This window comes from Diuraphis noxia, unplaced genomic scaffold, assembly GCF_037042655.1.
Source record: "Diuraphis noxia isolate RWA-SAM2 unplaced genomic scaffold, SU_Dnox_SAM2 contig0002, whole genome shotgun sequence".
Classification (NCBI taxonomy): Eukaryota; Metazoa; Arthropoda; class Insecta; order Hemiptera; family Aphididae; genus Diuraphis; species Diuraphis noxia.
The window spans coordinates 30,960,907-30,976,233 of record NW_028301712.1 but is presented as its reverse complement, the minus strand read 5'-3'; the positions used below and the strand labels follow the sequence as shown (position 1 = coordinate 30,976,233).

Below are 15,327 nucleotides of genomic sequence, written 5' to 3'. Positions count from 1 at the left end.
TAAAACATAGATTTATATTCACGAAAAATATAAAAATACATAAATGAAAACGAACTACACAGTATAGATGTGTATAAACTTTTAGATGTATTCTATACATTTTAAACTATTAACTACGGTACTTTCAACACGTAGAGCTAACCAACTTATACGGAGTTCAAAAAGTTTGAAAACGTTTAATTCATGTCTTCAAACCGTTATGGAATTTCTAAATTTTATGAATACATTGTATGTATGTGTATAAGATAAATTCAATAAACCAAACCAAAATCAAAATAATAATATCAAACTAATAGAATTATTTTGACTCACGGCTCGCTTACTTGTAAACAAGTGACGTTGGCGCAAAAGAACGGTGCGAATTTGCCACCACATCTTTGTCCCTGGCACTCGTCGCACATCTGATCGTCAAGCACGTACGGTTTGACTTCGACCTTGATCACAAAATCAAACGTGTTATTAACCAAATCAATTAGATAATATTACCAGACAGCAGCGAAGACAATATATTAAAGAGGAGACGAGAAACAAAAAAAAAATTAATATCATCGACGCTTCAATTTAAACAGAACAGGGCATATCAACCATCATAATTGATAACGTATTTGAGTGTATAGATTAGGGGTCGGGAACCTTTTCGTAGGAAAGAGCCATTTTTTCAAAAAAATACAAAACTATGGTATCCAGGAGCCACACTGCAGGTTTGAACAACCTTTTTTTAGTAGGCAATAAAAACATAATAATACGTCTTAAATTTAGAAAATATGGAAAACTTTATTTCATTAATTCATTATTATTTATATTTATATTATTATTATTATTGTTTATACAAATATAATATTATTTAGTATAATATAATTTATATTTTACGGATATCGATATATTGATAATTATCCAAAGAGCCGTAGGTTGCTAGTTAAAGAGCCACATGCGGCTCCGGAGCCGCAGGTTCCCGACCCCTGGTATAGATGGACGAATCCCTCCACCTTTCGTGAGTTGGGCCTTGAGTTATTTTTTTGTATTTATATAAAAGCGGATCATCATAATATATCAAATTACATCAAAATGTTTGAATTTCTTCCATTGAATCGAGCTTCAGATATGTCAGAGTAAACTACAATACCAGGGGTAAGCACCTAAACTGTAGAGGTTTCGCCTCAATACACAGTCGGTTTAAATGGTAAGTAGGTAACCAAGCGCAAAGCCCAATTGTTACAACGATAAAGATGGATATTTTGGATATTATCCCCTATAACGTATAAATAGTTTACATTACGGTAGAAATATTTATGATTTGTGTTACACTTATAAACATTCAAAACAACACCCATGGCGCCACCCCAGGGACATAATTGGGTAGTCCGGGGAACCTCCAAACCCAATCCAACCTCTTCTTCAGTGAATCTGCTCTATGCTGCGCCTTGTGAGGGAAATTATACTCACTCTCTTGTCGATGTCTCCGTGCTGGAGCTGTACAAAGCGGGCGCTAATGGCAGCGATATAGCTCTGTTGGTTGCTAAACGCTACTCGGCCGGCTCCTTTCGGATACTTAAGCTCTGGATCGGTATCGATTCCTGCATAACACACTCCACCGTACAATCTGTCCATGATCATAGCCAATTCGACTGGAAATAAGAACAAGAGTGTTAAAAAACAAAAAAACCCAATTTTGAGTTGCAAATTTATATATATATATATATATATATATAATATATAAGGTAACGCTATAAATTTGGATGCGTACAATGACAGCTTTAACGGGGGTGTATGTGCAGGAGAGAGAGATTAAGTGGGCAGGCGGTTGGCGTTAGATATGCTCCACTTTTTGTGTGCATCTCGATATAAAACGATCATAATAGTAATAACCAAATAACGAAATATATGTAAATGTTCATCGTGATTGTTATTACAACTTACCGGCTTTCAACGGTCTGGGCACGCCACCTACGAACACGGTTTTCCGAGGATCTAGTGGCATGGATGCGTCCAGAACAAAATCGGCGTCGGACAGACGCCAAGGTCTAATTTGCACAGGTTTGTCCTTGATGGTAGGCGAAGACACGCACAAGTATAATTTGTCATCGTCCTGAATGCACGCATCGATCAATTGCTGTACCGAAGACTCGTCCTGCAACAGAAAAATGTCATGAAAAACACAATATTTGATGTAGGTAGGCGTAGATATAAAATGTGTTTTATTATAACGATGGTATAGCATATAATACATTATTTTATAATTATATATACGACTATACCACGGTATATTGATATTAGCTGTTTTTTTTTTTTTTAAATAACTCAAACACCATATATCTCTCTGCCACTTTTTCCTTTCGTTGTATTTCTCGTATGCCCATGAAACGGGTGAGAACAAGTATTGGGCCAATTGGTAGTTCGCCAAATAATTTAAGCATATACGAGTACACAAACACAAAATGAATCGAATAAATAAATGGAAAAGAATTTAGGATTTTTTTTTTTAAAACGCCTTCAAGTTTGCAAAAAATAATTTACCAACGAGTTCATTTGTTTGTTTGTTTAATTTAATATTTATTTAATTTGATAATAACAAAAATGAGTTATTTCAAAGTAACTTTTTTTCGTAGGGACAGATTTCATAATTTTTTTCACATATACAATTTAAATGAATTAAAATTAAAATTAGAACCAAATTACTTAAAATAATATGTATTTAACAATTGTCTTTTTTATTTTGGATTGAATATTAATCTTTTTCATAATTTTATAAAAGTTGTAGAGGTCAAGTTTGATGGTTTGTTAAGTATACTTATATACGAATTTAAAATATAGCGCAACATTTACTCTGTCCGGCGATGGTTAAAACAATATATTTTATAAGTTATGTATGCTTCATAGCGGGTTTAAGAAACTTAAAAAAATTGAAAAATATGTATCAAGTTTAAAAACAAAAAGTTAATATTTTTTATTAAGTTGTTATCGTATTTATGAAAACTGGATATTTGAATGGCCAATAAGGCCTTGTAAAAATAAAATCTAATAATTTGTTGAAACTTATGTCAGTAGTCTAGACTCGTATTGTATAGAATTATATATGAGTGTCACAATAAAAATGAGCTCACCACTTGGCTTTGACAAATCAATGTCAATGCTGAGCTGTTACAATAAAAGCAAACACGACACAAACCCTAATATTATCAACTCTTTTTTCCATGATATTATCCAAACCAAATACTCACACTACACGAAAATACATACGGACGCATCAAAATCCATACATGGAGTTGGTTTTGTAATTTCCCGAGATAATATCACTCTGCTCCATAAACTACCACCTGAATCATGCATATTCTCAGCTGAAACCCAAGCCATTTATGAAACTACCATATTAGCCAAGACCATCATCTCAAATTATATTCTAATTTTAAGTGACTCCCTCAGTGCTTTACTAGCTCTTCATAACCCTCAACCTTCAAATAAAATCACCCAAAATATCCAAAAAGTATTAAAATCGACCTCTAAAAACATTGAACTTATGTGAATATCATCCCACACCGGTATAACCGGCAACAAAATGCAACAAAGCAGCCGACATAGCAACTAGAATTATCCCCCCCCCCCCACCAACTTATCCAATCTACCGACTAATAACTTCAAAACTTCTATCAAACACAAAATACTTTCAAAATGGCAAAATTATTGGGATACCATCTCTCCCTCTAATAAACTTAAAACAATAAAGAAATAGATCGCACCTTATTGCCTTAACAGCCTACAGGAAGTTACAATCACGAGATGCATAATCGGACATTAATTTTTAACTCATTCTTTTCTCATTAGCAAAGATCTACCACCCACTTGTGACGAATGCTTCACCAACCTTTTAGTTCAACACATTATCATTGTCCATTGATTGCATCAAGTATCGGGACATAAGAAACAACATAGCAATACCACCTAATATGAATGAAGCACTCAACAAAAACAACATCTCCAAAATTATTTTATTTCTAATCAAAATCAATCTTTTAAGCAAATTTTCATAATGTACAAACATTTTTCCATAGTCTTTAAGTTCAAATACTCTTTTTAAATTTACCTTTATTTTTCAAAAAAAAAAAAAAAATGAACTATTCAAATAATATATATAGGTATTTAAGAGAAATTAAAAAATTATTAAATTCGGTTTATAAGGTATTAGATTTGTATAATATGTTGCTGATAAATAAATTAACAAGTAAATAAGTATTTCTTTCATACAATTTAATCGTTTACTTATAGGGCATCATTATATATGATAACATATTACCCTCACACGCTTATAAATTAAATTTAAATGATTCCCCTTTTTGCACTCTGCATATGGATGAACATATTTGCGATTTGTCCCATATTCTCTTCGATTGTCCCTCTCTTTCCATTAAGTGTCAGAGCCTAATTACTTCTCTCAATTCGTTGAATGTTCCTTTCAATCTCCACTCCATTTTAAACTTCATCTCTGAACAAGTCATTATTATTATTATTTCTTTTATTCAGGAGGCTGGCTTTATTATCTTAGTCTTTTTGCTTATATAATGTATTATATCTTTAGCTATTTATAACTTAATTTTACTATTATTCTACTGTTTCTTTTTTTCTACTTATTATATTGATTGTTAATACTCTAACGTATTGTAATTGTTGAACCAGATTTAAAATAAAAAGCTAAAAAAAAAAGTATTTCTTCATGACAATAGGTTGTTTTTACGAATTGAAAGATATCACAACCGTCAAATTAATATTCCATACAATTATTTTGTTATACGCTATTCAACAACCGTTAATAAGATTGTCTCAAGGTTAATTTGAGGTAGAAAATAATTATTATTCTTGTGAGACGGTTCTCACCTTTATACATTCATTAGTTGAATACAATATAGTTCAGTTGAACTCGAGTCCGAATAGCAAACTATTATATATTTATACATATATAATACATATTATTTATGTGTAGTATATTATAATATTATTTATCTAGCGATAAAAGACAATAGGGATATTGTTTATCTAATGATACCTACTTAATCTGTGAAGTTACGGAGTATTATTTATTTTGATCTAAGCAAACTGGGTAGTCCCGTTGGTCAATTTATATGCTAAATGAAAATATTTTTAAGTTGTATAATTTTTAAATTATAACCACTGCGGTAAACTAAAAATTACAAACCAACCCCCCACCCATTTTAAGAATCGAGGAGATTATATAAAAATGAATTATAAAATATAGTATTTTACTATTTTATTTTTCTAGCTTTGAATTCAAACTTAAAATACTCATAGTCATAAAAACAACTTAGGTTACCTGTTGTACACGTGTATATTTGTTTTATGATTATTTTAAATCTGAAGGTCGTTTATAAATTACTCCAAAATGTATTAAGGAAAAAATTAGAGGATGGTTTTAGAATAATTGATTGAAACCAATAAATACCTGAAATAAAAGGAAAGCGTATCCTTTTGGCGGAAAATAAGACTTGCTCTCAGCTTTGTGAGGCCAGTCGACCACCAGTTGACCGAATCTGCGGAAACTAGCTGTTATTTCATCTAGGAGATAAATGTAAAACACAGATTAGCTTCTATCGATAAGAATAGTTATTAAAATAAAATCAAAATTGTTTATTATTCAAGATTGGCATAGTATAAAAATGTAAACGAACCTTCGTCGATATCCGGTGGCAAGCCGCCTACAAATACTTTCCTGGAAAACCTTTCACTGCTTTCCGATCCTTGACTGTGGGGCGACGACCTAGATGGTGACGTCAGAGCTTGAACGGATGTATCGATCAAATGCGAACCAGAGTCGTCCAACAATCCCGTTTGATCTTCGAGTGTTTGAAAAAAAGGCGATTTACCTGGAAACAAGCAAAAATGAACGAAAAAATTACTAAAATTACATTTCGTACACACACACATAAGTATAAATATATGTATATATGATGTATGGGCTGATTCACCAAGCATGCTTATTGCTCATTCATGTTTTTTCATTTAATAATGAATTTATTAAAATTATTGGCATTCTTTCCTGAAATGATACAAACTTTTGTTTTTCAAATAAAAATCCCCCTTTTGAATTCAAAGGGGTAAATTATTCTTGACAGATCATTTTTTTGTTTTAAAAATGTTGATGTACCTAATTCTGGTAATTCGACATTTTAATGAACACAAAGTTAAATAGCTAAAAACTTTCCTCGTTAGAATTTTGATTTTGATTGAGGTACTTCAAAATGTTCAGAAAAATTAACCACTAAATAATTTAAAGTAAAAAAGAGGGATGGGATGGTTATCGTTTGAAAACAGAAGTTTGTATCTTTGCAGGTCTATCTTGAATACAGTGGTATGAAAAATCTGAAGAATTTTAAATACGGTCCCTACGCAGGTATATTTATAAATCCTAAAAAGCAGGTTTATAATAACTGCGAATTATTGAAGAGGAAAATAAATATGAGGATGTTCGGCAGTGAATTATTCTGTGATAGTATACAACTTTAGGCAGGACACATGAAAAAAAAAACTGAACGTTACACGATTGTTATCTATATATTAGAGCAAACTGTTCGTCGGATAAACGAGATGCTTATCCAGCTACATTGCATGGGTGGGCGAGTTTGGAGGGCGTGCATATATATTCCACAAATCTCCGTGAGAACTGTATAATAAAATATACACAATATACATGTATAATGTATATATATTATGTACACGCACACTCGAGTATTCACAAAAGTATTTTCGTAAGCTCATCGGAATAGAAAATGTGCAGATCCAATCATTGGCTCAATGACGAATGAAACGACGTATTATTAAGCTCACAATTGTATATATTTTAATATATACTATTAATACATAGTACAAACCTCGGCCAAACGTATATTCAAGACGTCTCGCGGAATTTCATTTACACACAAACACACAATATTTACATCTAAATATTTACATATAGGTTGTATCATGTACTTCACCTTATTTATTCACGGTATATGGAATCATATCATACCTATAAAATATATAAGTTATATAGAGTTGTCGTATAGTGTTTTTTGGGGTGTCGTCTCCCGCTCCACCCCCGAGGGAAAAACGTTCAAATACATAATATTAATGATACACCCGACGTTATTCGACAACGGCGAGCGAAGAATCAAGCGATCTCTTTTCTCCTCTCTTCAGTTATATATACAAATAAACACGCCGAAGTGCACGAATAATAGGAATACATTACGACGTGCATTCGGATGTTGACAGGTCTCGAGGACAGAGCTGCAAGGGATGTATATTATTATGAGGGCGACGAAGATGGGATATCATTCATATATATATATATATATATATATATATATATTATATACACATACATACATACACACACGTACGTATTATATGGATTCAACAATGCGGTTTGGCCAACGAACATATAATAATAATCCTTGCCAACCTTTCCAAAGCAGCGTTGGTGGGTTAGTGAGTTCCAAGTAAGAGACGACGAGTAGGTATAAAATACACGAGTTGCGATGAAAAATTAAATTATTGCCACAAGATCAATATAATAACGAAAAGTAAAGGTAATTATCATACATAACCACATTATAACAATTTATAGTAGGTAAAATGATCATCACTTACAAGTCAATAAATTATTCATAACATCACTATAGGGGAAAAAACGCACTTTAAGAAATTGCATGACATCCCTTAAAATGAAATACTCTTTTATAATAAGTGGTTGCGCATATAATTAGAACACTATAACGTACAACTCAATTAAGTCGTGACGACACCAATAATAAGGCACTCTCCAGTCTCCACCCACAATCCTCGGAAGAAACCAGCCGAAACGCGTTTTAATCATTTCATCGTTGACGCCCTACAGTAACCTGCACGGATGACATACGCATTATTTGTATTGATTTAGTGTAGGTATTTAGTGCGAACATTGTATATTTTTGATATTCAATTGCAATATACATTTATTTCAGGTTATATTAAACACGACCGAACAACAGACGTGTGCATTAAATTAAATTTTATATCATATATATAGCTGCGGTGACCTGCTGCAGTTATTTGCCACTAATAATAATAATAATAATAATAATTGGGATGAATTACTTTTTGAGTCTAGTGCTATTATTTAGGCCGAGATTGAATACGAGAAATATAAGTACCTGCTACAATGTTGTAAATGAAAAATGTTCGAACGTATATACATAGTGGCAGACGGATTTTGTTCTGTGCACTTTTAGTTAACGAGTCACGGGCGGGGCGGCAAAAGAATAATGCGAGCATACATGTATTATTAATGCTCGCGTAGTCGACCGTCATCCCTTGCTCTCACGGTGCAGGTTCGGCCGGCTTTTGAAATTAATACTAGTTATATCGTACACCTACTTCACTCGTAAAATAATATACAGAGTTGGTCAGCGTAAATATAATTCCAGCAAGGATATAACGCAGGAAAAAAAAATCGAAGTAAGACACGGTCACAGCCATCCTGAATAAGCGCACAAAACTCAGACTACTGGATAGTTCTGTTTACCTTTGGTCTCCTGTATATGCCTACAGCATTACTCGCGACGCACACGACAATCTCCTATACATACGTATATTATTATATATATATATTCGGCCCTTGGCCTGAGTCCACAATGTCGCCTCAGATTTTTTCTCTACCCTCTGAAGTGTTCAACCGTTTTGACGGGTGTTTTCGACAATGTTTTAAATTCTCTTTGGCGCTGTACACAAAAGGACCGTATATTTGAACTTTAAATCGTAAACTTTTGCTTAAATTGATTTTGAAATTTTGACACATCTTAAAGTGAATCCCACTCATCGTAATATATTCTGTTGTACGTGCGCATATCGGGTTAGATGACGTTCTTCTCCGTTTAATAATATAAAATATATGGCATCATATCGCGGAGCATTGACGGCTGTCGACGGCTACATTAAACGAATGTACGATATATTAACTTACGCATAATCATATAATAATATGGAGAAATGCGCAGAGCAAGATAAACACCTATAATATTGTTATCAATACAGATGCGGAATTTATTCGTATTTTTATTAGGTGACTACATGAGATATAATATAAAGGTGTAAAATAATTATATGGCGCATCATAATCGAATTCCTATAAACGCGCTGCAGACAAAAGAACGACCGTATTTGAAATTCAAAATATAAATTTTCGCTTAAATCGATTTCAAAATGTCAATACTTCTAAAAGTGAATCGCGCTTATCGTAATATATATATTGTTGTATTATATATTGAGTTGTGCTATATGACACGAACGTCAGAGATATAAAAATACATGTCATTAACAGCGACAAAGATATTAATAATAATAAAATACTAATATTAATAACTTATTTTATGTAAGTACATTACAAAATATTCAAAATCGTCAATAATCCATAACTAATATTATTATTATATAATCGTAAAAGTCTGTATTTATGTTCATTATGTTTATGTCAATATAATATTGTCATAACACTAATCTCAGAGCTCAGACCTTCCGTCACAATCAGATAATTTATACATTTGGCATTTTTGAACGATATCCATGGGCATGATAAGCTCTAATTTTTAATACCCGGAATGGACCGCACAGCTGGTATCCGGGGGAATTTGGAACTTTTTTACGATACAAGTTATGGTATTTACTTATCTCGTTTTGGCGATAATATGCTTTATGTTTTTTACCGTTATGTTGTATATTCGCAAACATCGGTGACGTCATCCTTCGTATAATTATTTAATTCGATTGTCAACTGCAGTTGCAGTTTGATATTTAAATTTTTTTTACGGTTGTATACCTATATAATATACATTATACATATATAATACGAAGGTACCTATATAGTATAAAGGCAGAACAAGGTAAAGATACTTATATGGTTCGAGCTAGTCGGAGAATTTTCTACGTATTTTAATTATAACTACCTACATGATGAGATAATATAACATCTCGGTGCGTATAATCATAATTAAAGTACTTAATCGAGTATTTCGTAACGCTTGATAAAAAAAAACACACACATAAGTACCTACATATTAGTAGAATATACGAAAATAAAAATGAAAACCATTTCATTTTGAGGCGCGATAATGCAAAGTAGTATAGTAATACAATGAGCAAATACACGGCACACCACACTGAATGTACACTCTGCTGTTTATGTTACCTATACGACGATAACGTGCGAACTGGGTCATTATATAGATTGTGTGCGTATAAGGCATTTAAGCGCTTTATACATTTTCGCAATATAACCCAACCCAACCGAAAAACTACACATAATGCACACACTATATATTATAATATATTATTATGTACTATTCGTACAATATGTAAACCGTGTCCCAGACAGATGTTACATAATGTCCAGAAATAATTTTCATTTTCGAATCCCATTCGAGTAGGTACTTTCGAGGAATTGTATTCCAATGCGTTCGATACTTTATACACTTTAATATATATTATACGGCGTACATGCTATACACAATCTCCGGGACGCGTTGTTTTAACGGTCTTATAAAACAAAAATAAAGGGGAAACAAATACATGCTAAACATTTACGATAGCGCAAAACAATAAATAACACGACACTTGGATAAAAATTAAATGAATATAATAATATATAAACATTATATTATATTAAAATAAGACAATTATAAGTGTTCAGTATCAATACTGTTATACTTACTCCGTCGTTTTAATATAACTACGCCCGTGGAATAAAATTATAATTTCATTAGGTAATAACAATAATAAAAAAATAAAACAATAACTTGAAAGAATGAAAATATTATGTTGTAAAAACGTATTCATAATATTCATCTATAAAGGTATACGGGAAGAAAACGGTAGTGATTGTTTTTTATTTGTGTTTTTAGATATAACTTGATGCAAATATTTCACAATAAATATTTATTATTTCATTAAGACGGAATTAGTTTATCATTTTTTTCGATTCGTATTCGCATTATTATCGACGCAGCGGAAGGACAAAAATGTCTTCAAAAGATTCTATTGTTATAGTGGAAAAAATCACGTACGACGATGTCAGGTCAGCGGCACGACAATTTAAAAGCAAAAAAGTTTATTATATACAACGAAAACGAATGCTTCCGGTTAGGATATTTTATATACCTATAGCTATATGATGTATATCCAGTTGCACCGAAACGTACATATCTATATACATATATCCAAGAACTATGAAGCTGGACACTCATTACTGTGAAAAAAATACGTTTTCTACGAAGAACTTTTGTTCACCCCTCAACCCTTCCTCTTTAATCCGGTGCTTGCTCAAGCCGTGCACTTACGTCGCAAGTATTAATATGCGCTAACCGTTAGGTCTGTGAAATTATATTTTTTTGTGCATACCAACTACGTGCATGGGTCCGAGATTATTTATCAGTAGGTACCTATATATAGATGAGTCGCATCCCGAAAATAAGGTTCAGAAAGGGGCATAGTGCAGCTTACTACACTTGTGTCCAGGGTACTTTTTTTCTTCAAATAATAGTCTATAGTCACTGCGACACAGTTTTTAATATATAATATCATAAATCATACATCACAATACGACACATTTAAATAAATGCGAATTACCCTGGTGCATTTGTAGTATATAAGGGCGATACTAATATATTATATTTTATATTGAAAAATGTATTTTACATTTTGATTTAATCAGTTTTTACAATTTTATATTAGGTACATATCGAGCAGAAAAGAAAAATTATAAAACCCCCAAAACGAGGGACGCATAAGTTACTGATTGAACCGAAAAAAATATACAAAATATACGTCTTTTTTGGGACGCAAGTATATAGTGTGCAGCATATAAATGTTTACTGGATTTTAATTTTTCATTAATATTCGAATTTATTGCCTTTGTAGTTACACAAAATATAGAACACACACATATATATATATATAAACTATAGTAACATAATATTATACCTATACCGCTATTGCCGACGGGTGCAGTACACCGCAGCTTTTCCAATACGTGTTGAACACGACCAATGATAATAATAATAGTAGCAATAACAATAACAAACGTAGGTAATAACAATAATAATGATAATCATAATGCAATGAATGTAAATTTTGTAAATATCATATTATATTCATGTGCACAAGGCGCGCGCGATAACGGAACCAAAGGCCAAGAATGGCGGCTCTATTTAAAATTAAAATTGAAAATGTTTTAATGAAACACCACGTAAAAGCGAAATACATACTTTTTATTTTTAAAGAACTCACTTACAATGCAGAACGGGTCACGATTAAGTTTCTCAACATCAAGCGTTATATATAATACGTATAATAATAATAATAATAATAATAATAATAATAATAATAATGTCCGTGTATACTGTATACGCTCCATATGCCACGAGTAATATAAATTATATTTTCGTAGGTCTTAACACGCCGCAGTTTGGTAACCCTGCCAGCTATATTATTATATTATTATTATAAGATATTGTACACCGGTGCAAAAATATCGTTATATTAATTCTAGAGCTAAAAAGTGAGCGTAATCCTGGTGAAGAGACTGAAGCGGCATAATATCATACCGATTTACCAATTATGTATATCCATATTACTTTCAAGTTTCAAGCAAAAGGTAAATAATGTATCTTAGGCGCATACAGTGATTTTAACAATCGTCGTATCGTAGACATACACTGCGTATTATTTTTGAAATGTTATTTTCAAGTAAAATGTTATTTGCGTTCAACGATGTATCAATAAAATAGTCGAGGCGAAGAGTTTTAATAAGTTGGACGCGTAATAATAACGATTTATATAACAGCAATAAAATTCGTGTTCAAGATAATAATTAATCTCGGATTCATTTATAATAGTTTCGCATAAACAACAACAATGTTTTTTTATAATCTCCCTTGCAAAATATGTACAACATTAGAGTAAATGCACTATTTACAGAGATTGCGTGTGGTTGTATTACCGATTCGCAATCAACCGACCGCGCGTTATATACTTTATACATAGCCACATAGGTATTATTCAGAAATTTTAAATCTATAATATCGACTTATTACATCCCTTACAAATTTAATAGATGTGTACTTGACCCATATATATATATATATATTATATATATAATATACCATTATAAAGCGTTGTGAGTAATAATAATAACACAAACTCCATTACATAACACCACTTTATATTAGTGAACCCCGTCGAGGGACATTCCGTATAATATGTTATGTATATTATAATATTTTGAACGTGATTAATTTAAAACGTACAGTTTTCATATATATACACACACACACACACACATATATATATAAATGCTACACACATATTATATACTCTTCGGAGTAATGAATTTTTCAAACTCGAGATTTTACGACGTAATATCGTACACGGCGCAAACGTTTTAATCGAATTTGTATTGCTTCTATCCACACGCACACACTCACAATATATACATAAATAAACGAAGCATATATAGTTTATTAAACGCGCGTATTTGCCCGATAAAATATTAAGTACGTTCGTGGAGTGAATTATTATTATAACGTAATATTTATTTATTTTTCGCCGGGGTGTATATAAATAATAATACAATATATATATACGGACTGCGATTATCATCTCAGCGTCACTCTCCATTATACATTGAGATCGAATGCGAAATAAAGATAGATTGAGAAAGAGAGAGATAAATGTTTCAGACCTGAGGGATATAATTTCAAAAGTCCGTGCGTAACCACTAAATACACGAATAATATTATACACATACAACGCGTTCATTGAAAATTTTATGTACGGATTATACAATTATTATGCACGCCGTACACTACGTGTATGATCGAGAGAAAAAATTCTAGACGGATTTCGCGTAGGGTGGAAATGTGGAATATAAAACATGATAAAAATAATTGTACACATTGTACACTAACTCACGAGCCAAAACTGTAAACGCATTTCGTACCCACGTGCCACATAATAATGTACCTCATATATGCGCGATGCACCTACGCAAACGGCGGAAAAGACGATAAAAACGAAACACGCAGAATAATAAAAGTACGAATACACGGCGTCATTATCATCGGAGCTTTTTGTAAATAGCTGATAGATAACGACGATGCCGATGATACGCCGCAGGAAAAATATGTGAAGAATGAACAAATAATCGAGTGCTCTGCTGCACTTAATATTTAACTATTATCAAATGAAAGTGTGTAAGTAAAAATGAAATGTATTGTACATATCGGGAGATCAATTTAAACGTAAAGCCGCGTCCACAGACGAGCACGCACAGACCGAGCCGACCGATTCGGCTTGCGTTCGCTGTGCGATCATGCAAATTTGTAGATCGCACAACATGAGCACACCCATGCTCGGTCTGTGCGTGCTCAGGTACAAACGCGGCTTAAGGCAATTAAATACAATTATGAACTTTATTGAAAATATAATATTTTTTAACATAATTTAAAGTCGCGATACAACAAAATGTTTGCAGAATATTTTTTAATTGCTTATGTCAAAATTGAATATTATTTGGACTTTGAAGCACTTCGATGATATATAAAAATCATATTTTGTACGAGTAGTTTACGGTTTATTAGTATTTTAAGTTTATACGAATAGAGTGGAGTGATACAGGGATATTACGCAAAATACTAGTTCACTTTTCTCCGCTCATCTAAACTTTAAACACTTATGAATAGAAATAAGCTACAAGTAACAAAAAATAGTATTTAGTAAAGATCAAATTGTTTTATGGATCATTGTTATTAGTAACGATTTAAAATTATGTAAAAGACAAATTTTCAAAAAGGTTACTGTTTTCCTTAATTAATTAGTGTCAAGCGTTAAACGGTGAGAGAGAGAGAGAGAGAGAGAGCTGATCTCGTAAAGCTTCCGATTTTATTTTTTCCTACAGAAAGCTAATTCACGTGCAGACGGCTGTGGAAGCTGCTGCAGTGAGCCCCGTGGACAGACACGGGGACGCGCGAGAAGCGCAGATGAGGAGTAGCGCAGCCGATCGGGTCGTCGCCGGTCCCGTTTCCCCACCACCCCCACACTCCGGACGAAAATCGCGGCGGCCGCCAACAACGACCAATCCAGTCGCGCAAAAGCAGACTACAACGCCGCCGCCGTCGCCGAAGTGCGCGCGGTCGTTCAAAGACGACGGTATTGCGTGTGACCCACTCACGCGCGCGCACACCCCTCCGACGGCCAGACGTAGCAGCAGAGGTCAATGACACACGCACGTGCGTGTGTATACTCTCCACC

At 32.9% G+C, this 15,327-nt stretch overlaps 1 protein-coding gene across 3 annotated transcripts in view; it reads right to left on the bottom strand.

The window, feature by feature from the left end:
• The window catches only part of LOC107163279 (cytoplasmic polyadenylation element-binding protein 2-like), a 173,688-nt gene that overhangs the window by 5,125 nt on the left and 153,236 nt on the right, over positions 1-15,327 (bottom strand). For 2 of the 3 annotated variants that reach the window (XM_015510616.2, XM_015510619.2), the window contains 5 exons: positions 5,676-5,870; positions 5,450-5,562; positions 1,918-2,128; positions 1,444-1,625; positions 324-434 (listed from right to left, as the gene is read on the bottom strand). In XM_015510616.2, the coding sequence (XP_015366102.2) occupies positions 324-434; positions 1,444-1,625; positions 1,918-2,128; positions 5,450-5,562; positions 5,676-5,870 (812 nt within the window). Of the gene's footprint in view, positions 1-312; positions 435-1,443; positions 1,626-1,917; positions 2,129-5,449; positions 5,563-5,675; positions 5,871-15,327 lie in introns of all 3 variants that reach the window. The other variant, XM_015510618.2, reaches the window with a different exon arrangement.